The sequence below is a fragment of the Ceratina calcarata genome, unplaced genomic scaffold (assembly GCF_001652005.2).
Source record: "Ceratina calcarata isolate Rehan_Ccalc_2016 unplaced genomic scaffold, ASM165200v1 scaffold435.2, whole genome shotgun sequence".
In the NCBI taxonomy this organism is placed as follows: domain Eukaryota; kingdom Metazoa; phylum Arthropoda; class Insecta; order Hymenoptera; family Apidae; genus Ceratina; species Ceratina calcarata.
The window spans coordinates 37,663-63,259 of NW_017167275.1; the positions used below are offsets into that span (position 1 = coordinate 37,663).

At 46.8% G+C, this 25,597-nt stretch overlaps 7 protein-coding genes across 18 annotated transcripts; 3 read left to right on the top strand and 4 right to left on the bottom strand.

Moving 5' to 3' along the window:
- Positions 1 to 72: 72 nt before the first annotated feature.
- LOC108626981 (glutamic acid-rich protein) lies at positions 73 to 4,891 on the bottom strand. Of its 3 annotated transcripts, none has more exons than XM_026815198.1 (7): positions 4,555 to 4,891; positions 3,179 to 3,379; positions 2,846 to 3,106; positions 2,324 to 2,778; positions 2,052 to 2,142; positions 1,741 to 1,815; positions 73 to 1,373 (listed from the first exon to the last, which is right to left on the bottom strand). In XM_026815198.1, the coding sequence occupies exons 1-7, from the start codon at positions 4,604 to 4,606 to the stop codon at positions 748 to 750; spliced, it is 1,761 nt and encodes a 586-aa protein (XP_026670999.1). In that variant the 5' UTR covers positions 4,607 to 4,891; the 3' UTR covers positions 73 to 747. The 3 variants fall into 3 exon arrangements, with proteins under 3 accessions (XP_026670999.1, XP_026670998.1, XP_026670997.1); XM_026815197.1 differs by lacking the exon at positions 4,555 to 4,891 and adding an exon at positions 3,473 to 3,584 and having other exon boundaries at positions 2,324 to 2,775; XM_026815196.1 differs by lacking the exon at positions 4,555 to 4,891 and adding an exon at positions 3,473 to 3,584.
- Positions 4,892 to 5,308: 417 nt separating this feature from the next.
- msl-2 (male-specific lethal 2) lies at positions 5,309 to 7,820 on the bottom strand. 2 transcript variants are annotated; one of them, XM_018027948.2, is made up of 4 exons: positions 6,935 to 7,820; positions 6,549 to 6,730; positions 5,792 to 5,986; positions 5,309 to 5,666 (listed from the first exon to the last, which is right to left on the bottom strand). In XM_018027948.2, the coding sequence occupies exons 1-4, from the start codon at positions 7,542 to 7,544 to the stop codon at positions 5,394 to 5,396; spliced, it is 1,260 nt and encodes a 419-aa protein (XP_017883437.1). In that variant the 5' UTR covers positions 7,545 to 7,820; the 3' UTR covers positions 5,309 to 5,393. The 2 variants fall into 2 exon arrangements, with proteins under 2 accessions (XP_017883437.1, XP_017883436.1); XM_018027947.2 differs by having other exon boundaries at positions 6,477 to 6,730.
- Positions 7,821 to 8,145: 325 nt separating this feature from the next.
- On the top strand, positions 8,146 to 11,972 carry LOC108626957 (calnexin). Of its 6 annotated transcripts, none has more exons than XM_026815202.1 (7): positions 8,146 to 8,237; positions 8,427 to 8,685; positions 8,822 to 9,777; positions 9,884 to 10,024; positions 10,206 to 10,331; positions 10,914 to 11,123; positions 11,200 to 11,972. In XM_026815202.1, the coding sequence occupies exons 2-7, from the start codon at positions 8,436 to 8,438 to the stop codon at positions 11,254 to 11,256; spliced, it is 1,740 nt and encodes a 579-aa protein (XP_026671003.1). In that variant the 5' UTR covers positions 8,146 to 8,237; positions 8,427 to 8,435; the 3' UTR covers positions 11,257 to 11,972. The 6 variants fall into 6 exon arrangements, with proteins under 6 accessions (XP_026671003.1, XP_026671002.1, XP_026671000.1 ...); XM_026815201.1 differs by having other exon boundaries at positions 8,178 to 8,268; XM_026815199.1 differs by having other exon boundaries at positions 8,213 to 8,306.
- On the bottom strand, positions 11,713 to 16,297 carry Mtmr6 (Myotubularin related protein 6). The gene is made up of 13 exons (XM_018027944.2): positions 16,018 to 16,297; positions 15,728 to 15,841; positions 15,488 to 15,650; positions 15,234 to 15,391; positions 15,005 to 15,130; positions 14,804 to 14,938; positions 14,493 to 14,625; positions 14,140 to 14,366; positions 13,785 to 14,035; positions 13,525 to 13,665; positions 13,310 to 13,436; positions 12,908 to 13,195; positions 11,713 to 12,841 (listed from the first exon to the last, which is right to left on the bottom strand). The coding sequence occupies exons 1-13, from the start codon at positions 16,039 to 16,041 to the stop codon at positions 12,695 to 12,697; spliced, it is 2,034 nt and encodes a 677-aa protein (XP_017883433.1). The 5' UTR covers positions 16,042 to 16,297; the 3' UTR covers positions 11,713 to 12,694.
- Positions 16,298 to 16,410: 113 nt separating this feature from the next.
- APC10 (anaphase-promoting complex subunit 10) lies at positions 16,411 to 17,453 on the top strand. Of its 2 annotated transcripts, XM_018027950.2 has the most exons (4): positions 16,411 to 16,577; positions 16,669 to 16,921; positions 17,021 to 17,303; positions 17,377 to 17,453. In XM_018027950.2, exons 1-4 carry the CDS (start codon positions 16,550 to 16,552, stop codon positions 17,389 to 17,391), a joined length of 579 nt encoding a protein of 192 aa, XP_017883439.1. In that variant the 5' UTR covers positions 16,411 to 16,549; the 3' UTR covers positions 17,392 to 17,453. The 2 variants fall into 2 exon arrangements, with proteins under 2 accessions (XP_017883439.1, XP_017883440.1); XM_018027951.2 differs by lacking the exon at positions 17,377 to 17,453 and having other exon boundaries at positions 17,021 to 17,333.
- Positions 17,454 to 17,527: 74 nt separating this feature from the next.
- LOC108626954 (uncharacterized) lies at positions 17,528 to 23,768 on the top strand. 3 transcript variants are annotated; one of them, XM_018027940.2, is made up of 8 exons: positions 17,528 to 17,688; positions 17,860 to 17,988; positions 18,110 to 18,267; positions 18,346 to 19,353; positions 19,444 to 19,837; positions 19,899 to 22,334; positions 22,480 to 22,770; positions 22,900 to 23,768. In XM_018027940.2, the coding sequence occupies exons 1-8, from the start codon at positions 17,544 to 17,546 to the stop codon at positions 23,274 to 23,276; spliced, it is 4,938 nt and encodes a 1,645-aa protein (XP_017883429.1). In that variant the 5' UTR covers positions 17,528 to 17,543; the 3' UTR covers positions 23,277 to 23,768. The 3 variants fall into 3 exon arrangements, with proteins under 3 accessions (XP_017883429.1, XP_017883430.1, XP_017883431.1); XM_018027941.2 differs by having other exon boundaries at positions 18,113 to 18,267; XM_018027942.2 differs by having other exon boundaries at positions 17,863 to 17,988.
- Positions 23,491 to 25,585, bottom strand: LOC108626959 (testis-specific serine/threonine-protein kinase 1). Its single transcript, XM_026815215.1, has 5 exons — positions 25,269 to 25,585; positions 24,768 to 25,071; positions 23,955 to 24,514; positions 23,770 to 23,865; positions 23,491 to 23,668 (listed from the first exon to the last, which is right to left on the bottom strand). The coding sequence occupies exons 1-5, from the start codon at positions 25,362 to 25,364 to the stop codon at positions 23,621 to 23,623; spliced, it is 1,104 nt and encodes a 367-aa protein (XP_026671016.1). The 5' UTR covers positions 25,365 to 25,585; the 3' UTR covers positions 23,491 to 23,620.
- Positions 25,586 to 25,597: the final 12 nt, after the last annotated feature.

A 25,597-nucleotide genomic window follows, 5' to 3' on the forward strand; every position in this document is an offset into this window, starting at 1 on the left:
ATGCACCATCTTTTTTATTCAAATGTTCGCGCTCATTCGTTGTGGATGCGGATAAATGCGGGAAGGTCTGCGTTCAGGTTACATATCTCTTTTTTCTTTTATTCTCTTTTATTGCTACACTTTTTTAGCGTTTAGCTATACAGAATTTCGCTGGGAAACGTTCCACCGTTCACACGATCGAATTAATTTTAAAAGCATCCGCGCGCGTTGAACGCCGCGTCGTCCGTTGTTGTCTAAAATGGACGCGAATGGACAAATGTCTTATTATATTATCGTTCGCATCATAATTGTACTCGCTTTACGAACCCGTCCGAATTTCATCGAGATGGACATCGCGAACACTTACCGAGTATCGTCGGCAGACGTAAATCAAACGGTACAAATGTTCACTTCGTGTGTATAGGTGTGTGAACCAGCTTCTCTCTCTCTCTCTCTACGAGACTATTTACGAATCCTCCATGCTCGTTAAACGTTATTTAATTTTTATATTACGTATAAAAAGTAAATAAGACGCTCATTTTATTGCAACGATTGGTTACTGCTGTTTGGTCCGTCTCGAATCGGCGAAACGAGCATTATTTTTTCATCGCTTAGTTTTATTTTTGTTTTTACAGAGGTAATCGTCGGGCACGATGTGCGCGCGATTATCGAGTACAATGCGATCATGCATGAAATCAGATTCTAGTATTTCCCATTACCTATGCGTCTATGCTGCGCGTAGTATAGATCGCATCGAACGTGTGATCGTTAAATTCTCCTTTGCATTTTCACAGTTTCCCGCTGCCGTCGCCGCCGCCGTTCTTCGTTATCGTCTTGCACGCTATCCAATCTTCCATATTTTGCTTCGAGCTTTGCGATAAGTTCGGAGTCATCGAAATCTTCGATTTCTTCGTCCTCTGCTTCCTCTTCCTCCTCCTCGGTATTTTCTTCTCCCGAACTATCGTCCTTGTCTTCCGTCCCTATTCGGTCTTTTCGTCTCGTTTCGCTTTCCTTTTTCCCATCCCATTGCACTTTCCGAGTTTCTTCCTCCCTCTCTATTTCCGTTTCTTCTTCGTCTTCGTCTTCGTCTTCCTCTTCCTCTTCCACTTCCACTTCTACTTCCTCTTCCTCTTCGCCTTCGTCTTCGTCTTCTCCTTCTTCCCACTCGTCTTGCTCGTCGTCTCGCGCCTCGTTACCATGTTCGTCCCCGTCAGCTTGTTTACGCCCGCTCTCGTTCAATTCCTCCGTCTCGTTTTTGTCTTTTCGTTCCGAATCATATTTTCCCATTTTAACCATTTTTTCTCGTGGGAACGTGGAATGCACGATTCGTTCTTCCACCTTTTGCGTTTCAGTTTCCGAGATTAATTTAGCTTGATCCTGAACAAAGATATCTTCTAAACACGAACAAAAGTACATTATTAATACATACGCGGCAGCAGACCTTGGAAGTGTAATATGAACGTAGCGCATGGGTATATGTATATAGGTACTGCATAGTTACTATTTCGAATTTGTTTTTTTAGGCTCGAATCTATTCGTTCGGATGTTTGTTACCCACCACTAGCACCACCACCACCACCACCACCACCACCACCACAAACTGACCCGTCTATCGTGGTGGGTCACCCCGTGGTATACTGTACCGCATATATGTGAAGCATCGAACGATCGAACTAATTGTTCGGTTCGGATTCAATTGAAATCGATCGGGTGTATCATGGTATAGTTACAATCACACATCGTAAAACAAAGGTTTTTTACCGTTGTTCCATCGTTTCGCGAGGACGATATGTGCAGCTATAACAAGTGCCGCACCGACTCCGAACTTCATCGCCACTGTAACCATCAGACGTTATTTCTCATTGCTGAGCTTGAAAATGACAATGAAACATGTGAGGTATTCAAAAGAGTGTTACGTAAACGTGATCAGTTATTCGCGTGATATATACTATACATACGTAGATTTACGTATACGTATGTGCCAAAATGTAATAAATTTGTACGAGCATGGAGGATCGCCTTTCGACGTTATGTTAAAAAAAGGTTTTCTATTTTGTTTGCTGTTCACTCACCGCTGCCAGACTCTTCGTCTTCGTCTATCTCTTCCATAATTGGTTTTACGTCTGCATCGTCAAAGTCTTCTTCGGGTTCGGCGGTTTCTACCTGATACGAGAAAAATAGTTGGGCGACGATATAATCGTGGTCGTACTACAGTCTATCAATACCACCGCGGGTGGTAACGTCGATACGCGTGTGTTCTTTTTCAACAATTATTTCGAAACAAGTTCAATTCGATGCCCGACACGCGCAAACAAAGTTATAACTGATCTCATGTTCATTTTACCTCTTCCAAAGGTTCGATATTCTCATTCTGAATTTCATTCGCACCGGGAATGTCTAGAAACGTGTTCTCAAACGCATCTCCATCGTTTTCCGATACTCGGTCGAATGGATCGTCGTCCGTCGATTCGTACGAAACACTCTCCTCCTCGTCCAAGTTTTTTTCTTTTTCGATACCAGATACGATTTCTTCTAATACGTCGTCGACTTCGTCGGCTTCCAATACAATTTTCTCCTCTTTCTCTTCTCCTTCCTCTACTTCTTCGTCGTCGTCGTCGTCGTCGTCGTCGTCGTCGTCGTCGTCTTCGTCTCGCCTGTCTACCTTTTCTTCTTCTTCTTCTTCTTCTTCTTCGCCGTCGTCGTCGTCGTCTTCGCCTTGTTTTTCTTCTTCTTCTTCTTCTTCTTCCTCCTCCTCCTCCTCCTCCTCCTCGTGGCTGGACCGTGCGCGGTCGACATCTTCTGTCGAACGGAACGAACAATTTTAAATGCTGTTCAATTTAAACGAATCGCCGAACCAATCTATTACCTTCTTTGCTTTGGAAGTCTTCATCTCCCTCGTTCGACGCATTCTCCTCTAACGCTTCCTGCGTTTTTCCCGCATTTTCCTCCTGCTCTTCGGCCGAAACCTCGGCTTCTTCAATGGTATCATCGTCGCGTCTGGCCTCATCTTCCACTTGTTTCGTTTCCTCGCGTTCGCTGCGATGTTCTTCATCCGACAAGGATAAAGAATCGTCTACCCATCCTTCGAAGATGTAGGCCCACCGAGACGATTCCAATGGCGTATTCACTGAGAACATAGAAAGAGTGTGTAGCGATCCGATATAAGAATAGGCGTACGCCATCTGATCGCCACACTCACCGTCCGTAGTACCTCTGTGCTCGATGATAATTACTCCTATCAATCCGACGAGCGCCGTCAGTACGGTAAAGAATACGATTCGCGCGCACCAATGTCCACCCGTGCTGCTTTCTTTGTAAATATGTATGTTAACGTTGTCCGGTGGTGAATTTTCATTGACGGTTGCCGGTGGGGGTGCCGGTGTAACGTTGTCCTCTTCATCTAAATATGATACGACGTATATACATATGTAAGCTAGCTAGGATACGAACGAGCGAGCTTCTCGCTAGTGCTTGTATTTCGCGTATCGTCTACCGTCTGTCGTCTGTCGAGAATCGACTGTCAATCGTTGTGGCGGTGGCGGCTGCGTCGTGGTAGGTAAGTAAATGTGAACCAAGTCGCTTGGAAACATGTAAAACGCGTATAAATAAATCCACGGAAAATGTTTTTACACTGAATAATACCAAGCTGCTGGTCTATTTTTGAATGGCCAAAAACTGCTCGTGCTTCTAAAACCCTGTAATTTTCTAATTTCAGCGACACACTGCCAATTACACTTCCGCCGGGAATATCCGCTATAATCGCTGCTATACCATTGTACTAAAAAACCTTTTGCAACGCAGTATGAACATTTTGAACATATCCGACACGTTTCACGCGGTGGCACGTACCGTGTAACTAATGCGTTTCGCGTTATTAGCTTGGATTCGATATCATTCTTCTTGATGGTATGCACGTATGCAGCTGATTCGCGCGACTCGTACTTCTTTTTTACTTTTACTTTTAACAAGTACTGGCCAACAGGTATTGTATAACGATGATGGGGTATATCGGAACAGAAATAAACTCGGACGAATGTTATTATTCAGTGTTTCAAACGTCGTTCCGTAAGGCTCGTCCACTGCGGGCCGCAATCCAATTTACAATTACGAACGATACTACGAGATACGGGTAAATATTTAATGAACAATGGGCCATGCCATCGTGTCAAAAAAATAACGGATGATAAGATGCGGTAAAATATTGCGCTCGTATACTTACGGGCGCGCGTTGTGCACATCACGACGCATCTACATATATCGAGTAGACGGTTTTAAATACGTTATATAATATTGAAATATTGGAAATTGAATAAATGGATCTGTTTCGCGTGTGACACATCGGTATCTTCGTCGAGAAAATCCAAGTCGAAAACGATCTCTTGGCGTATTCGGGAATGGAAAATCTGCTGTTACGTCGTGGATAGCAGCGCGTGAAATTCTGTGCTCGATTGTTCGCGATTATTTTTACGATTAATTGAAAGCGTTGAGCTTCGTTACTAAATACAACGGGGACCCAATTATAATGATTCTCTAGGCACTTTCAGTAGCCTATTTTCTCTTCTTCTTCTGTTTTACCTTTTTTGCGTTTCTTCTCTTTTCGCTTCCTCGCTTGAATATCACCGGACATCTTCTATTCGACACTGTTCCCGTGTATGCGCGTCCTACGTAGTCTTACCAGTTTTTGCCCTAAATCACCCGACCACGGCACGTAACACGGAGAATAAGTTTTCAAAAAATCGAACACCAAACCGCTTCGACGATAATTCGATTTGTAATGACTTTAACAAGTGTTGACGTAACACGAAAATCCCCAGTTGATCGTGCTTGCTTCGACCAGAGGCTTCGACATTTGTTCGTCGTTCAACTAGCCCACTAGATCAGTTTCATTTTCGTTCGTGTATGCGCGCGTATGCGTATGTATATAATACGACGCATCGCTGTCGCCGGATTCAACCGATAGCGGCGATAGCGCAGCGCGCTGTTTTCATCGTATCCCATTTCTCGCAATCGCCAACAGGTAGATTAACGGACTAACAATGAGAGCCGATCAATGCGGACTCGACGCCCGGCGGCCAATCCGACGGAAACGTATCATCCGTCTCCCGTTATCTATGAACCGTAATTCTTAAAACTTGCAATCGCGCACTATACCTGCCGCCACGAGAGTCCATACCAGTTTTGCGCAGCTTGGAGGTAATGGGGTAATCGAATACTTAGATCCGAATAGTGATGAGAATATGGAAAGCATTACAGAGAGAGAGAGAGAGAGAGGGAGAGAGTAGTAGTACTACGTACTATATATACTATAGTTCTTCTGAAAAAAACTCGATTCGACTGCAAAATTAGTAAATCCTTTATTATTTACACGTGTTATTATTATTAATGGTACAGGAGAATCGGTCGATATCGAAGCGTCACACGTCGATCTGTATATCGCTGTCCTCGGCTTCGCTCTCGGTACTGATCATAGCATCTTCTCCCACCAACAAGGCAGCCGGCAGACTTTGCGGCACGTTGTCGATCTCCAACCTCGGCGTCGAATAAACGTTTAATACTTGAATCGTTGTCGGAGAAGTCGAAAGACACTGAGGTACGGATCCCAAGGGATCCGAATTTAGTGCGCCGCAATCCAAAGAAGTCGACAGTTGCAATTGTAAATTATGTAACTCGGGTATGTGCGGACGAATCTGGAACGTAGCGAGCAAAAACGTAGACGAAGAACGTGGACGCGTCGATCGTTGTCGTTCAGCTAAGCGTAAGTGCGAAAGTGAAGGCGAAATGAATGGTGGTGTGGCCCCGTCCGGAAACGTACCTTCAAACCATCCGCCGTGTGCGGATTTCTGCAACCTCTGCATCTGCACTCGACGCAAGGTTTGCTCTCGACGTAGCAGGGACATCGTTGACCGCAACAAGTCAACTTTCCCGGTATCGCTGTAGCATTACCACATCTACAGCCTTTCCTTTTACCTCGAGTAGAGCTGGATCTTGGCTTTTTGAAAGCAGACGACTGCACGCGGAAACCAAACAGACGCTGTTAGTCGCAGTTACGTTGTACTAACAAAATGAAAGTAACACGAGGATCGTAGATCAATGCAGATACGTGTAAAATGTATGCGGCGCGTGGACATACGCGACGCGATAGAATGACATCTGCATTAATCTTTGTATGGGACCTAGCAAATCGTTTATCATTGATCGTTTCACCGTTACTCATTTCAATGGTGTCTGATGTTAGTAGCAATGACAGAGTTGCTGTTATTGTTGCTGTGTTGTAGTGGTAGTAGTAGTAGTAGTAGTAGTAGTAGTAGTAGTGCAAATATAGGTATCTGTAAATGTCAATGCACGCGTACCGTTGAACGTTATGCAAATCTAGAGACGGTACGACGCGTGCGTCGAGTACGCGAATCGGTTCAAACACTTGAATCAAGTATTATCGGGCGACGCGATCCCCTAAGCCGCATAAGGCGTAAGATTAATCGAGTATCTATTGAAATTACTTTGCTGCCCTTTGAAGATTTTTTCTTAGAGGGAGTCCCATATTTAAGGTGGGAAGATGGAATACATTTTACCCCTCCTACAGAGCCGTGTGGATTTCCATCGATATCCTGCAGCTGTTGTTGAGTCTGTCCAACTTCTGCGTCGTCCACAGCTGCTGATTTCCTCTTTATCGTTATTTTATTACCGGATCCAGCATACATCACCGAATATATCGAGGATCCATTGGATACCGTACGTATGGCGGCAGGTGATTCTGAGCAATGCAACGAACCATATACTATATATGTGAACGAACGATGAGCGAGAGTAATGATCGAGTGTGAAATTTGAACTGTTTGAATCGATGATTGTTGGAAGCATCTATACTTGATCAGGGTACGGAGGACATGAGTGCGTGCGGGGATGGGAAAGGGGCGGCTACGATACAAATTTATCTGAAGACTGAACACTACTGTACCAGATATACTCTGCTGGGACACAGCTTCGGAGTTTTGAATAACATTTCCTTGAGTCTGAGTAGAGGTAGTGCTGGTATAAACACAGGGTAGGATGCTATATGCCGATTTTGACAAACCGGCAGTACTCTTAAACTCGTCTTTGAAGCCGGAACCCTCTTGGACAAGTTCCATGAGGCTGCTGCTGGCACCGATTGCCGTCGACGCCGCTGCCGCCGTCGCATTGTTGTTACCTGTCTTGTTAGAGGAGGACACTGAAAGTATCAAACTTCGGTAAATGTTCGTGTTCGTCAAATATTCACACAACTTTTTGTAACACTGTAAGAGTATTCGTAATTGCACGTTCTCGACGTATTTGTCGTAATCCTTGCACCAACCGCACGAGGGTTTCAGTTTTTTCCGTCCACCCCTGCAACCACGGCACACGTGATGTTGACAGTTCGTTTCGGTCGGTGTGTGAGGTTCGATTAACAAATTCGAGCACACGGTGCAACTCAAACTCTGTCGTAAATACGGAACTAGCCTGTACAGATCTGTCCACGAGTTTGGATCGTCGGCGTCCGCTTGTAGAACTAACCGACACGTTGAGACGTAAAGGCTCGTAGCGTTCATTCTTCTCTCTGCGGTCTGGACCGCAGACCGAGATCAAGACCGTGAAACGATACGCGTAATTACATCGAAAAATTAATTAAATAACTCGGTACCGCGCGTAATAGCAGCGCAAACAAAATACATATCGGCCATGTTTCGTTTTCTTTCTATCTTGTTCTATCTGCGCTGCTGCTGCTGCTGCTGCTGCTGCTGCTGCTACGCTGCTGCCACAGATACGTAGTAGATGGCTCTCCCTCTGAATTAACTAAATTAAACTTGGTTAAAAAAATATATTACCAGTATTTAAGTTCTCTGTCGAACTGTGACCGTGTTCGATTCGAATCCGATTTTGACCGAGGATTCGTCGTTGTTCGACTATTCGGTTCTAGGTTCGTTCGGTTCCTTCGTTTCAATCGGCCGCCGCCACCGTCAGTCACGAGATTTTGCTGTTTGAACATCTAATCCAATTAATTTGATTAGGCGTAACGTTCCGTTTTCCGTTGTCCGTCGTCGTCGTCGCCGCCGCAGCCGCCGCCTCCTCGTTTTCGTTTTTGGGGACACTTCCTCCTCGCGTAATCGAATTACTATTATTATTTAATTATAAAACTGTGCCCGGTGCGACGAGGACGCGATCGAACGCGGGCGGCGTGATCTCACTTTAGAATTGTCCACTCGTTGTCGAGGAATCGATGCTCGTCGACGGCTGAAGTTTCGGTAAGCAGCAGCAGCAGCAGCAGTAGCAGCAGTGAGTGAGGACAAGCAGGAGCTGACTTTGATTTCCTGGTACTGTTTTGGTCGAAAAGATTTCGTCACGTCGCTAGTCTCTCGCGTTGTCTCGTTTCGGCCAGCGATCAACCGTATCCGTCCCGGATATCAATCCTCGTGTTATTAATTTATTTCCAGGAATATGAGATGGCCAGACTTGTAGCGAAACTAATCGTTTATTTGTGTCTGATCTGTAACATTATTAGCGGTAATAAGAATGCCGATGAGAATAACGTTGTCGAAGGTGTAAAAGGAGGGACAGTTTATAAAACGGCCGAAATTTCCGGTTTCGCGTATTTGGTGGAGACGTTCGACGACGAAGAAAAATTCAAGAAGACGTGGGTCCTCTCCGAAGCCAAGAAAGATTCGACGGACGATGACATAGCCAAATACGATGGTTTGTTTCGATCTGCTCCGCGCGATGCCTTATCATGTTTAATATACATATACAATGATTCTTTGCGTGATCGACGAACATCGAACAACACCGCCTGACGCAATATGTTAACCTGTGTGTCCGTTTGGCATTACAGGAATTTGGTCCGTGGAAGAACCGAAGAAGCATGCACAGGACGGAGACCTGGGCCTGGTGCTCAAGAGCAAAGCTAGACACGCTGCCCTGTCCACCCTGCTGTCCGAGCCGTTTCACTTTAAGGAGAAGCCATTGATCGTGCAGTACGAAGTTAATTTTCAAGAGGGTCAAGAATGCGGTGGCGCCTATATGAAACTTCTCAGTTTGGATGCGGAGCACCAGGAACTGAACCAGTTCCACGACCGAACCCCTTATACGATAATGTTCGGTCCAGACAAATGCGGAAACTCTCACTATCTTCGGTTTATCTTCAGACACAAGAACCCGTTGAACGGTTCTATGGAGGAGAAACATTGTAAAAAGCCAAAGGAGCGTTTGGAAGAATTGTTCAAGGACAAGCAGCCTCACTTGTACACCCTGATCGTACGTCCCGACAACAGCTTCGAGATAAAGATCGACAATAAATTGGTGAATTCTGGTTCTCTGTTGGACGATTTCGATCCACCCGTGAATCCGCCGTTGGAGATCGAGGATCCGAACGACGCACAGCCGGACGACTGGGACGACAGGGAAAAGATCCCGGATCTGTCGGCCGTCAAGCCTGACGATTGGGACGAGGATGCCCCGGCTCAGATCGTCGACGAAGACGACGTTATGCCGGACGGATGGCTGGAGGACGAACCGCCGGTGATTCCGAACACCGACGCGGTCAAACCCGACGATTGGGACGTCGATATGGACGGGGAATGGGAACCACCTGAAATACCGAACCCGAAGTGTGCCGATGTGCCGGGCTGCGGACCGTACAAGCAAAAGATGAAGAAGAACCCGCGATACAAGGGTAAATGGTCGCCACCGTTGATCAACAATCCCAATTTCAAGGGAAAATGGAAGCCGAGGCTGATACACAATCCTAATTACTTCAACGATGAACACCCGTTCCAGATGACGCCCATCGTACGTTTCGCTGGATCCTTCATCACCACCACCTCCTCCTCCTCCTCCTCCTCTCTACGTATTCGTTCATCGTCGACATGTTCATCAGCTAGAATTGTTTTTCCAGTTCGCAGTCGGTTTCGAACTTTGGTCCATGTCCCCGGATATACTCTTTGACAATATACTCGTTACCGATGACGAACGGGTGGCGAAAAAATGGGCAGACGACACGTTCGAAGTGCGTCGAGCTAGAATCGCCGAGGAAAGCGTAAGTACAGTGTTCCAATTGTACGTTGCCGAACCGTTTACCGCCGTCGTCGATTACGTTCTTTCCAATCGAATTAGATAACCTGACCTGTGACCTATTCTTCGCGGAATCCGTGAAAAGAGTGTAATTTTTATACACGTATATGTATAGACATATTGTACACACTGTGTGTGACGTGCAGGTAACTTTATGGGGCCGCATATTAAAAGCGACCAATTATAGACCAGGCTGGTGGGCGTTGTATTTCGTGTATTGCGCGATACCGGTCGTATTGTACGTTTGGTACCTACTGAAACGAGTTCGCGAGGTACGCGATTATCCATCATATTTGCTCACACGCGCAGACAGTTGGCTTTTCGTAACGGTCGGACACAGTAACATGCCTGCGTGTTTCCCGTATACGTATGTGCGTGTAGCGGCTGTTCGATCGTAGGATCCTTTTCCAACTTGAAACTTGAATATAGTAGCATTGGATGCAAATGTAGGATGAATGATTAAACGTGCGAGGCCTGTCGTTGTCTCTACCTTGTACAATATCATATGGCACAACGTGTAATTCTTTTAATCGTTATTTCATACAGTGGAGTGTATGGCGTCAGATCGGCACGTTTACCGCGGAACATCCTTGGATATGGGCCATATATATAATAGCTGCTGGTTTACCCATACTGCTAGTAATATATTGTTGCTGCTTCGCTTCTCAGGTATAAAAATACATACATATATTTGCTACGGTACTACGTTAAGAGCCCCCGTATCGCTCTTCGCATATCCACGCGTAACGGTAAGATATGCTCATCTGTGCACATCCGACGCGATTGCCTAGACACACGATTTATTAATTTAACCCGGAGAAAAGGAGCGCGTTCAGGTCCATTGATTTCTTTAGGATAAATACGACTCGAAGGACGAAGATAAACACCATTTAGAGTCGAACGCGGACGAGCCAACGCGGACACCGAAGCAAGAGGAAAGTGAAAACGATCCGTCGTCGCCACCGTCGCCGTCGCCGCCGCCGACGGCCGGTACGGAATCGGAGGAAGAAATCGCCGTCGAAAAGGTGGAAGAAACCGAACAACTGATAGAAAGCGAAGAGAACGTTAGTAAAATTATTCGTGGACAGTCTCTCGTTCTCAGAAAACTCGTCATCACGTGTGCACCCGTTTTGCTTTCAGGACAAGCCTGCGATGGGTGGCGACGGACCGCGACGAAGAAAACCAAATAAAGAATAGAGTAGAATTCGAATTAAACGAAACCGAATTCGTATCAAGATATTTATGCAACACTCGCGCGCATTCCATTTAAAAAGACACTATCGATTCGCTATCGCGGACGCGTTACGACTCTTCACGACATAAGACCAGATCTCTACCTAAACGCGAACATAAAGCTAAAGCCGAAAGTTAACGCACGGAGGTGGATGTGGAAGGGAGAGAGGGCGGGACGTGGCATTTACGGTTTCATCCCGCTAAGTGTAATAACGTTCCATCGTGCGTCATATATTTCGAGCAAACTGAATTTCACACTTTTAAGCCTGTTCTTTTCACACACGAACGAATGATATAAATACTTTGAAAGACTATGCTGTAAGAATGATGTTCGGTGTCGACTATTTATGCCTTAATTGTAATATGTAGCGTGATTCGGTAACTTTTGTTACTATTACTACTGTATATTTAGAAAAAGAGTGAACCGAATAGAATAGATTTATTCACAACGTTTCTGTACAACAACGGATTATTCTTTTTCCTTAGACAGTTTGTGAGTCATGTCGCGTACGATACTCTTGAACGTGTCACACCGTATAGAACTTGTTACACGTTACAGTTATTAGTTATTATTCCATGAGCATTCGTGATATCGTCGAACCACCGAAATATCTACGATACTTTTTAAGCAATGTGTTTCTTAATCTTTGTCTTAATAAAGTGTACTACATTGTGAATGAGATAATGTCAGGTACCGTACGATATATCGTATTATTTATAACCATTGAGTTTCCAAGAAACTTTTCAACATACCTATGTAACGATACATATGTCCGCTACAGACACATTTGTATACGTTTAATTAAACGGGTACATTGTGTGAAAAATCTCTTCTCGTTCGTACTCTTATCTCATGATTTTCATTCTTGTTGAAATTCTCATAGACAAACTAAAGGAACGAAAAATTCGCTTAACGTCGTCGAAGCAGTCTCGTCGCGGACCATCGTATATTGAAACGTATAGAATATTATTGTTGTCGTTATTGCTGCTACTGCTACTGCTGCTGCTGCTGCTATTACTACTATCATTATATAATATCGCTATTTGACCATTGAAATCAAGGTGTTTTTTTATTCGTAGCAGTCTGTTACGTGCCTGTAATGTATCGTTTGCTCCGGGACGTGCTTTGACTCGAGCGAGCTATCTATGTATATAGTATAAAATGAAAAAGAAAGATATAAAACACATATAATCCCCTTCGTATCAACTGATTCAACTCAGCGAGCGAGCGAGCGAGAGAGAGAGAGAGAGAGAGAGAGACAACTGTTGTTGAAAATTACCAGCCCCCGTGGTTACGTGGCACGTGAACGTCGTAGACAGACACTCGCGTTATACGCGAATCTCGAGTACATCTCGCGTACGTTCAGTTGTCGTTCACGAAGGAGTACGAAAATACGGAAATTCAAGGACTAGTAGAAGGAACAGTGGAATTCTGTGGAAGACATGACTTACAGGTAGGGACGGCGCGCTGGGAATGGTGTCCAGCGAGAACGGTGTGTGCACCCATGCATCTCGTACACAGCACCTGTCCGCACGACCAACAGTGATGCTGGAATGCAGAAAAAAAAGAAAAATAAGCACCTGCTCGCACGGAGAGAGGGTCCGTCAAACTCACCTTCCCGTTAAACGCGTCGAACGTGGTCGAACACGCGCATTCCTCTATGTTCCGTAACAATTTCCAGTCTAACGCGACCGTTTTCAGTTCGTTCTCTAGTTGACTGATCTTTATTTTGCACTTGCTCCTCTCCCCGTGATTCGTCGAATTTTCTATGAGCGTTCGCTCAGACAACGAGTCCTCATTGAATTTGTTCGAATCGAACTTCAACAATTTCCCCTGCACACCCTTCTTCTGCTGCTGCAGCATGTTGTTTAAATTCAACATGGAATTCAGTGAATTGACTCTCTGTACACAACAACAATTGAAAGAATCTAAGAAAGAACATCGACGAAGAAACGTCGTCGGGGCGAAGAATGAACAAATAGGCGGAAGAAACAGAAACTAGATAGATATACGTGCCTTTACGAGAAGTTTTACGTGATCTTCCAGGCAACTGGTATGGTCGTGCATCACCAGAATGAAATCTTCGTACGTTTCTCTCGGATGTATACCGTTCTCGAAGCGAAAATACATGCCCCGCCATAAACTGAAAGAAAAAATCTTCGTTTCACTGTTCCGTACTGGACTGCCGATTTCGCGCGACAGAACAAAGGGCGTTGAACGCGTCGCTTTACTTTATGCACTGCGGTGCCAATTTAGGTCGAAGAACGGCCTCCTGCTCCGAGTCGAAACGATTGCATTTGAACAGAGGATTTATATATTCGTGCATATTGTTCGCTATGTGTCCCCACAGAGAATACGTCTTTTCCGATACCCTGAAACGAGTCGCGACGAATCCAATGTTAGCAGGTATACCTGACCAGGAGAAACCATCGTGATAGCTGGTAAACAATAAGCAATAAGAGCACGCGCTCGCGCACGCACGTCTAAATACCTGAGCATCTGTCTTTCTTTCTCCGAGTTTCCGATAAAAGTGCCATGCTCGCAACTGTGCACGTGATCGTGAAGAGTCAATAGAAACAATTCGTTGAATTGGAACTTGTGGGGATATTGTTGCAACAGCTGGTACGTTGCGTCTACGAACTGGGTAAAAATTGGCGCCAGCTCTTTACTGTCGGAACTCACGTGGCCGCAGCGATCGCTAAATTTGTGCCCGAACGACAACCAGTCTTTCTCGATCAGTGCCTGTGAGCCACCAGAATCGAACGAACACGAAAAACGCATTGTAACGCATACTCGTAGTGGATATATGTAAAGTAGGCCAAGAACGTCGCGGGATCGATTCTTACTTGGAATCCTTGGATCGTCCTGTAAAACGGGTCCAATAACAAAGCGCTCAGCGAGCACACTTGAGCGGTACGATCCCAACCGTCGCTGCAATGTACCACCACGCTGACTCCGTTCGACACCGCTCTGGCGATGAACCAAGCAGTCTCCAAAATGGATCGTATGTGTTTCAACCATCCGCTACTCTCCAGACCGGTTAGAAATGCACTGATCGACGTCGTCCTTTGAACTAAAGATACGTACATACGGAAATATAGGTAATCGTGTAGGTGGATCGACGTGTAGGAATCGGAAAGGATTCAGGACTAATTGGGGAGGAGAACTTTGGACGATGCAACGACAAATGTATCCTTACGTTCTATCAATTTGTTCAAGCTTGTTCTCATCACGTGAATATTTTCAATGCCAAAGAAGTGGAATTTTATGTTATCGTAAAAGTTCTCGTTCTCGTAACCTTTTCCCGCGGCTTTGTTGGCGAAAGCGTTTATCTAAACAAGCCAAGTTAACCAAAGTTGTACTCTTCGTCGTTGTCGTCGTCGAATAAGAACAACAACAACAACAACAACAATGGCACATTTATATCCGCGAGATAGATACTATTTACTTATTAGTTACGGTTAGCAATTTCGGTAGATCATCGATGATGAACGTGTTTCATAGACTTACGCGCGGTCGTGTATCTACAACGTACATATATTTCGAGTTGCTATTTGTACGTAAGATATTGTACATCATTTGTTCATCCTCGGGGCATCGTGCACTGAATCCCGACAACGGCTGGCTGCATCGGCAGATAGCAGCCTGTAAAATGAATCAGCGCAATCCATGATTCGGCAACAATCCGGGGTAATCGCGGGGACACCGTACCTTGTTCGAATGGAGATACGTCAGAACCGGTAGTCTTCCTCTACTTCGAAATTTTGCGCTGCCCACTAAAACGCCATTGGTACTCGTGCTAGGCACGTACAGGTACTTTGGATAAGTGTCGCAAAGCTGAAAATCAGTCGGTCAATCGAATCGCGTGGATCGATCCCCACCCATCTTTGAACCGCGTTAGCGATAACAATTAACGATGAACATTGTTAGCGAACGTTACCTCGTAATTTGTATTCAAATACGTCAATGACCAATCTTCGTTCGGGACGCCTTGCCTTTGAAATTCGCTTTGCACATTGAAAAAATTCCATCCTGCATGCTGCGGCAAAGTGTCCTTGCTCGCCTGATACTTGAAACAGTAAAGATCTTTCAGGCTTGCTGAGGACAGAGGAAGAGAAATGGAAATTAGTCACTTAGCTGTTCTTTTCTCGCTGGTTAAAGAATACGTATACGTGTTGAAACAGTGTTGTCTACCTGGGCAAGATAACTTTGTCAAAGTAAGGTATATGTCATGGCAATCTCTCTCTTTAGGAATTACGAATGTCGCGATAAAAAAATGCTTGCACTTGATACACAACGGGGAACCTGTCGTTGTTAACGGTTGCTTTTCTATACTCGCTATATGGGTGTACAACACCTGGAATACAAAAGCGATACAAATACTTGGGGATACGACGCGGGCTACGTTCAGCGTAACAGCGTTCGTTTGCAAACCCAGATCTTTTTCTTTCCGCTTCTTTCGGTGAATACCAGATGCGTCACGGTTAAAAAGAGCGTACCGATCAAATGATTGTTACTGTATTTATCTAAGATCCTAACGTTTTCCACCTGAAATTTCATTCATTTCATTGGCAACCGACGTAGGTAACACCGCCGCGGGAAACTGTTCATTTAGGTTAGTACAGATACGTCATAACGTCCGTGAAACCGAAAATGAATTGCGTGTTTGCGACTTTTCATTAATCCGATTAGACACAGACGAAAGGGCATTTGTCTTCGAATACCTTGGGGATCTTTATTTGATCCATTTCGCCTGGTTCGCGACTTTCCACTGTATGTACTACTTGACAGGTTGATCACCAACCTCAAACCCCGACCACCAACACCAAAATTTGGGATATGTGTACACTCTACAGAATGTTTCTTTTACTCGTTAAGAAAAATTTTGTTCGGACTGCGATCAAATTTCCCATTATCAATTAATATCACGCAGCAGCAACCAGCAGGCAATCCATAAGGCAAGGAAATCCCAATGATCCCAATTCCCAGCAATCCCGCATGCTCTCTGCTGGAGAGTCACTACACTCGCTAGCACGCCTACCACCACACCACGGTCTTGTCACATTAGATATCGCTACTGGAACACTGGAGTTGGGTGAAGACTGGGGGGGGGGCGTTGTTTTGGCATTTGGCGTATTTTGGCGGATGCGGTAGAGATGCACGACGACGAGTTCGTGTATTGAAAAATTGAAATTGTGAATCCTCGCATCAGTGTTTAACTGGTTTCGATGGCGATGGCATTCTCGCGATAGAACTATGAGCAACAAAAATGGTAGTAGCGCAGGTAAAACGTTGGCGTTGGTAGTCGTTTGAAGGGGGAGGCATTCGTGGAGAAGTTTGTAGTTACTGATAATGTCTGATTTTCTACTGGCTAGGAGAGATAGATCCTGTGCAGGAAGAATTGGCAGGACGTGTGCGGGAAGTTGGAAATCACGCGATTTGGAGTTTGTCCAGTTGTAAACCGGGATTCGGTGTTGACCAACTGAGGGACGATATAACCGAGACTTATTGGCAATCCGATGGCCAGCTTCCCCACTTGGTCAACATCCAGTTCAAGAGGAAAACGACTATACGAGACATATGCATATACACTGATTACAAACTGGACGAAAGTTACACGCCTAGCAGGTTTGAGAAACACGATATGTTTACGTATCGACACGATGATTATTTACGCACGTATACATAGGACAATTGATGGCGATGATCATGGTACGTTCTTTTCAGAATAAGCATAAGAGCCGGTACCAATTTCAATGACCTTCAAGAAATAGAAGTGATGGATCTGAACGAACCGAGCGGCTGGGTCGTGATCCCCATAAAGGATCTGAACGAGAAGCCTGTGAGGACGTTCATGATCCAAATAGCCGTGACGAGCAATCATCAAAACGGGCGGGACACGCATATGAGGCAAATTAAAGTTTACAGTCCTACGCAGGACGTTCTCGGACCGTCGGCTCCTTACATGCCGGGCCAATTCCTCACCAATGAATTGTTACGTTACGCTACGGTCAGATGAATAAACTTCTCTCAAGGTTTACTTTCTGTCTCATTTTTCCTTTCGTTTTCAATTTACTCCGTAGATTGTCCTCGCGTGAGTATCAACGATGCTCGAACATCGCTCGATATAAATTCGATCCGATTTCGGAGAGTGTCGAAAGAAAAAAAAAAGTGTGTACAAACACGGAGAATTTTCGCTGAGGCGACGTTCGTGTCGCTGATCGGTGTCAGTCACGAATGAATCTGGCGAATGAACATGATACGCGAATCGTTCCTGTTCATCTGGATACTCGTCGCTGGCATAAAATGCGACGCGCGTGCGAGATACAGAAAGGATTTGAACAGCGATTTGGATGGGGCGTTTAACTTTTTTGAGGAAATCAAATCGAACTACGGTGAGAAACATAAACAGAGGCGACAGAGAGACGACGACGATGACGACGACGACGACGACGACGACGACGACGACGACGACGACGACGACGACGACGACGATGATGATAGTAATGCAAAATCGAATAGTAAGCGTTCGTATTTTATTCGGGTTTTCGTAAAACTTTCTGCAGCAGGTTCGAAAAGTTCGTTGAACGAAGATGAGCTCGCGAAGATCGATCGAGAGATCACGGAATACGTTCGAAAGGCGTCCAACATTGTTTCTAATCGACGCAGAAGACAATCGACGTCGTCGAACGCAGGTAAATGCGTCGTCAAATATATCGGCCTAGGATTCAGTAGGATTCGTCGTCCGGACTTCGGTCGAGAGCACGATCGGTCCGCAACGGGCGAATATCATTTTCGTTTCATTCGTTTTCAAAGCAGGAATCAACGTGCTCGATGGATTCGTTGACATTGCCAGATTCGATCACGATGGAATGCGGGACATGGAACTGTTTTCTCTTGGACACGAGGACGCGGTCTGGTTCGCCGCTGTATTGGACGATCGCAAAGTATCCGTGCACCGGATAACGATGAACGTAAAGTTATCGCATCTCGTTCGCCCGAGGATCAGGTGATGACGAACGATCGAATGCAATTGAATTTTTATTTTGTAGGAGGAAAGTTTAAACGCAGAAGTGGCCAGTTACCCCGTGACGAACGGAACGCGGTTCGTCGTAAACGGTTGCGCCTGCGGTGCCCTCCTGATAATTGAACATCGAAACGGATCCGTTCTCGTGTTGAACTTCACCAAAGTACCGAACGATGCCGACGACGATGATTACGCTCTACGTGCGAGCGATCAGGATCTCGAATTGAACTCGACGACCGATTTGGCGATTTGGAACGGTATAGGTATGAATCAGTTATACCTGGGCATCGCTACTCGCAGCAACGTCTCCGTTTACACGTGGCTCGGCAAGTACTTCGACCCGACTCAGGTGATCGGTCAAGGAGCCAAGAAATTGATTCCTTTTCGAAGCAGGGGCTCGATGCACTTGGCGGTGATCACCGCCGACTCTGCCGCCACTCTGATCTTCAGGCACTTCCTCGAGTCGAACCAGTTTCTGTTAATTCAACGATTGCCATCGAGCCGGGACGCGTCTTTCTTCGAATTTCAATTTAAACACGGCCGCTTCGCGGATCGTTTTCTCTGCTTGTCCACAGAATCCTCAAGTATCGTTTACAAGCAGACGCACGATCGATTCGTGCCGTTTCAACGAATTCCGCTATACGTTCGGTTTATCGTACCGATCGTTTCGATCCCGCGGAAAACAGTACTGCTGTTTGGCATACGCGAAGCCGCGATGACAGTGGCTTATCAGTACGACGGCTGGAGATTCGTACGGTCTAATTCGTCAACACTCGCGGTCGATCAGTTTCGGCCGGTATACGACCTGCACGGAAACGAATTGTTGCTGTTGACCGAGTCGGGAGATAATGGACAGTGGACGTTGAAACGACCGGTATGGGTCCGAAGGAACTCGTACGAGAACTTTCGAGACGAAGCGAAACGATGGATCGTCGAGGCGAACACCAGAGCTCGAAGAACGATAGTAATTGGAAACACGCGGCAACCCGTACGAATTTCGAAAGGTCGCATCGGTCGATTACGCGCTACAAACGTACGTATATATACCACTTAATCTCACCGTGCACCGAGCACTGTCGCCAATTTTTTTCATCTTTCACATCTCTCGCCGCCGTCGATCTAGGTGGACGACTCGCAGAAATTGGTGAACGTTTCGAGAGAGTACGAAAAGCTGATCTCGAAATTCGAACAGCGATCAGATCATTCGCCGAGGGGGACTCTGACGATCGATTCGGTACGCGCGCAAAAGATTCGAGCGAAATGCGAAAGCAATTGCAACGCGAATCGATTGTACGGAGAGAATCTGCGTGGAATTGGGAAAATGTCCAAATCGAGAACGAAAACGTCGTCGAATTACCATCGACTATTAAACGTCGGAGAAGTGAAAGAATGGAAATGCCCGTTCATGAGCCTTCCGATGATGGATGACGTGAACGTTCGCGGATCGATCAACGGAGTGCTCTTGAACGATCTGCAGGATCGCGCCTTCAAAGTGGTCGGCGATCAGAGAGTTTCCGGTAAGTCGCGCGTCGTCGAGCACAGCGTATACAAACGTACAGACCTCTATTCTCGTTTAAGGGGAGCACGTGTTCGCCAATCTGAATGCCACGGACGTCTACGCACCGCTGAACATCGCCGTGAACTTTACGAGCCAACGATTGATAGTGAAACACGCGGAAGCGAAACGTTTGAAATTGACTACGGCCTACGGACTTTTATTGCCGTTAAATGGTAGTTCCTCGACGATCACCGGTTCCATCGAAACCGATCAAGTGACGGTGGATCGTATCAGGTTGAACGGAAAACCGATCGGTCATGGAACGAGACGGCTGCGACCTGTAATAGTCGTCGACGAATCCATGTTGCTCAACGATAATTTCACTACGGAAAACGTCAAAATCGAAAATTTAGCTGTCGCGAGATTGATCGACGAGAAATCGGGGGGATCGGTCGAGACAGTCTTCGAGAACGCGATATCTTTGCGGGACGATCGTGTTCCGGTCTCCTTGATTTTCTCGAGCAAAAAGACGAAATGGAGCAACGTCGTCGTCGTCGGCGGCCGCGGCGGGCCATGGGTGGCCCGGAACTCCTCACGAAACTCTGCTGCGATCGGAACTGTATCGGGCAAAAAGCACTTTCCGCGGGACGTGGAGATCAGCAAGTTCTCACGCTACTTTCCTAAGATTCGCGCAAACCTCTGCGGCAACTATGTAATCGCCCCGGAGATCGAGACTATGTTGGCGATAACGAACGGCACCGTGAACAACGTAACCGGTACCCGCGCGTTTGGGAGATTGGACGAGAGACATTCGGTCTCGTCTTTTAATTTCGTCTTTCCAGGCTCAGAACGACGTCGCAACGTTACCGCGACGAACGTGCTCGCGACGCGTGTCGACGGTATGATCCAGGAAACGAAGGAGCTCGGAAACTTATGGTTCGATCGTGACTCGTTGCTTGTCGACGCATCGTCGTTCGACGCGATGGAATTAACGGGAAATTCGCTTCTCTCACCCGTTCGGCTTAACGTCGAACTGACCGCCGGAACGATAAGGGCAAGGAGGACGATGTCCGAGAAGAACGGCAGCGTTCGCATCGTGAACGAGATCGACTTGAACGATTTCTCGGTGAACGCTATCAAAATTGAACAAATGATATCGTTGGCGAACGTAAAGTTTCGCGATGGTTTCAACGCCGGGTGCGTACATGTGTTTCGTCGATCGTCATACACGAACGATATCGTTACCACCACCAGCACCAATACCGACGCTCGACATCGTCTCGGTAGGAAGAACGTTCTCGGACACGTCGAAACTAATGCGATAAACGCGCCGCAGCGATCTTTCCAAATTACGCCGTCGAATCGGTCACCGATCAAGGCGATCGTCCAGGGATCCGCGCGGTTCTCGCGCGAGCCGCGAATAAAAACCACGAACGATGTCCTACTCGACGAACGTCAGTTCGGAAGGATTTGGTTGACGACGGACGACGGCGCGGTGGTGTTTCGCGGTGCCCGGTTACATTTTCGAGACGCGGTCAGATTGGGAAACGCGTTCGCCGCACCCGGGTCGCCAGCGAGTACGGTATATGATCCGGAAACGTGGAAAAACGTATCGAGACGCGTTTTCAGCAGAACGAGATCGCAGGAGATACGGGTCGGCGCGTTCCTAAAACATGTCCGAGCTCGAACCGTCGTCGCGGCTTCGAACGATTCGACGATGAAATGTTCGTCGACGGATTTCGGCGACGAGTTCGAGAATTCACTGTTGAAGAACGTCGATCGAGAAGTGTGGGCGAAGTGGACGTTCGATGAGATAAACGTGACGGAAGCATTGTACGTGGCGGGAAACGCGATAAACGATCTCGATCTCGGGAACGATGTTGCGAGATACGATTCGCAAGAGAACGCGTTCAGCGGAAAGAAAACGGTGTTGACCGTGACCGCGGAAAATTTTCACGGATACAACTTGCAAGAATGGTTCGCGAACGCCTTGCCCACCGGAACGAAACGAGTGTCGACGCTGATCGAGGGGAGCAAAACATTCAAAGGCTCCGCTTGTTTCGACGCCGGTGTAACCGTTACGACGGCGGGCATTATCAGCGTCGACGACTCGTTACTGTCAAAATCCGCGAATCAAACGATTTACGGTCGAAAAGAGATTCGCGGTTTCCTCGATGCTTCCGAGCTCATCGCCAACGGTTTGGTCAACGAGGTGAACCTGACCGAACTGACGAATCGTCAGTTAAAGAAGGGCGGCTTCGAAGACGACGACGACGACGACGACGACGACCACCACCACCACCACCACCACGAGCGTCGTCTTCGAAGAATAAAGACGAGTATCGAGTTCCGAAATGGCCTGAGCATCGTCAACGGAGGCCTCACGATCAACGGCCGTTACGCGAACGCGGAAACGAGCAACTTGTACGCGAGTTATACGAACCAAGCTTCACCGATCGTTCACGCGATCGAAAAGTTGTATCTCACAGCGGAAACGATTGTCGCAGCCTTCGCCAGTACGTATTTCTTTCTCGTTCTCTCATACTTTAGACGCATACGCGCGCATTAGGCCGCCGCCGATATCTTTCCATTTACTTGACGGACAATTTAGTTTCACTGTCCGACTTTTTTCGTTCACGTTGTCAACGTTTCCTCTCGTAGACAGGGCAATGTATCTGAGCAAATTAGAGATCGTAAAGGATGCAGCGACTCTCAACGTTTCCGGACTGCCTACTACCCTCGAAGGGATACGATGCGGCGAAGCTACCCACTTTTCTACGCGCTGCAAACCGATAACGGATTTCGGTTTTCGAACCAGCGACGACTTTGTGCTACTGAGATCGAGCGTTGTAAACGGGGAGGAATTCATCGTTCTCGTGAAACAGAATTCAGTTTCTATATTCTCGTCGGCGGACGGCGGTCCGCCAATCCATTCGAGAGTACCCATCCTAGGTAAGTACTCGTACTACGTCGTCTCGCGTTCACGTTTTATTTGACGGAAATCGATCGATCGATACACCGAGAGAAGAAAGAATATAAAAAAAGTGTAAAAAAAAAAAAAGACAAATCGAAAATTCGCAGACTTGCACATATCGAGAATAATGGATGCTTTCCTGGAAGAGACGCGCCATTCCCTCTGGATCGTTCTCAGACTGAGTTCGCACACGCTGATCCTGCGGTATCGACCCTACCGGAGGGTGGTGTTGGATAGCTACGTTCTACCAGGCTCGGACGCGTTCGCGACGAGCAGATCACCGAACGGCCAGCTGCTATTGGTGTCGTCGGACGGTCTGTGGAATTTGGGAGGACTCGCGTCGCCTCGAAATATCGTTCGAATTCCTTTCGAAGAAAGAATAGAGATCATCCGCGTCTCGAGGTTCGATTATTACCTAAAATCCATCTCGCCTGGGAATCGTACGACCGTGATGAAGGCACGATACGCTACGACGGCCAATTAATTTCGTTTCGACCAAGTCGATCTTCCTGTACGCGCGTTCATACAATTACGCGTTACGATGTATTCATATCGTACCTGTGCATCGGGGAGCGAAATCGCGAGTGGAGCGTAAACGGATTTACACGCACAAAGTTACGAACGACGAGAAACACGGAGTCAGAAGAGAAATGAAGAAATGAAGAAAAAAAGAGAAATATGAAAAAAAATTGTTCGAGTTATGCGAGATCTCAACTTTTTCTTAAGTGACGCCTTACGAGACCGGAAGCCGATGACTTCTCTCTCCCTCTCTCGATACGTCGCGAAGACGCGAAGACGTTACGCGTGACTGCTACGATGTTCGTCGGCTTAACGCCTGATCGCGCCCGTTCCAGCCGCGACGGAAGATATGGCTATCTGGAACGAAAGAGCGAAACGAATTGTGTAGTAGATACGTTCGTTCGTGCGAGAGAGAGAAGAACGATCGAAGGAAATAAAAGAAAAAGTGAGACACGAACTCTGGCGGCTTTCTTGATCACGGTGACCTCTTCGATCCCCTTCTTCTTGTCTCCCTCGACGGTCACTTTCTTCTTCTCTTCCACTTTGAACAGTTTCTAAAGACGTTCGAGAAGAAGGGAGAATGCGACGGTATTATATAGGGTTGATAAAAACAACGGTGAAAAAAATTCAGGATGAGACTGACGGGATCTTTCGCGGAGATCTTCTCCTCCATTTTCTTCTTCTCCTGCGTCGCGTGATTCAGAGCAGCTTGTTCGGCGGGCGTGAGAACCAGAAGCCGCGGATCCATCGCGATCCACTCGCAGTTCACCACCTGATCCAGTTTCCAACGTTTCGAGACGTCGGGTTCCAGGAGGCGAGTCACCACTTTCTTGACTTGATCGCTGAGCGCTTCCGCGATCTTGCTACGAAATTTCCATTTCCGATTCGTCTGTTGTTCGTAGAGGCGTTTGATGTCGGTGTCGTCGAACGGCATCGACTTGTTCAGGAGTATGTAGAGGATAACGCCGAGAGACCAGAGATCGGCGATCTTCGGATTGTACGGGGAGGCGCGAAGGATCTCCGGTGCGGCGTACGACAGGGAACCGCAGTAGGTATCGCTGAGAACGCGTTTACCGCGATTGTCTACCACGTAACGAGCGAATCCAAAGTCGGCGAGTTTCACATTAAGATTCGAAGTTAAAAGAACGTTCTCGCATTTCATGTCTCTGTGAGCTATCTCCATCTCGTGCAAGTATTGAAGACCTGATGAAGATCGCCGTTATTCCTTATTCTCGCGTTCAATAATCTCTTGCGCTCTACCGCCGCCCCCGCCGCGATATACTACCTACCTACTACCACTACTACTATATTATACTGCATCGTTGCGTGCGTGCAACGAATCGTACGTAAATTACGTAAGTAACGCGTATGCGTAGGCGCCGTAGGTAGGTCGTACACCTAGGCCGGAGCCGGGTTACACACACGCATAGGCCATAGAGAGGAGGAAATCTTATACCAAGCGAAAGTTGTCTGAACCATATGCGCGCTTGACTCTCTCCCACTGCACCGTTCTTCAAAATGAACTCGAGGAGATCGCCGTTCTCGGCGTACCGCATAAAGATAAAATATTTCGCGCGTCTCTGGAATATGCTGTGCACGTGCACCACGTGCGGGTGATTCAATTTCACCAGTATGTCCAGTTCCCGGGGAAGAAATTTCTTGACGAAATCTTTGGGCGCCTCTCCGGTGTCTATCACTTTGCACGCCAGAGTACTGTTCTTGTCCGGATCGGATTCCGGTTTATATTCCGCCAGATATACCTAAAACCGCGAGGAAGGAAGAATCCATCGTTTTACCGCCTCCGACCCCATTTTTCTTTGTTTTCTTCACCCGTACGGTGTATCGTATCCCGCGCCTCAGGCACACATATCGCTTTCTCACTATAGTAGTATGTAGTACGATACTTCTCGCTACTCGTACGCCAACGATTTACACGTATATTGTATGATCGATTAACCTTCGCGTAAGCACCTTCGCCCAGCTTTTTCAGGAATTTATAACCCCGCGCAGATAAAACGGCCTCCTCGGATGGAGATTGATTCAGACTCGACATGAGATTTTCCGATCCACCGGGTGGGGTGTCATCCTACTACCGGTTCTGTCACCACCAATTTCCCGTTACTATTTATCTTAAGGAGAAAATAATGACGTCTACAGTACACTTTGCTCCTCTCATTTCAATCACGCCTCCCTTTACCTTGTTCATCGACCGATCGAGACATTTCGTGAATCGCGCGTACGCGTCGACGTGGACCGTACGCCGTGTACGAAAAGTTGAACAATCGC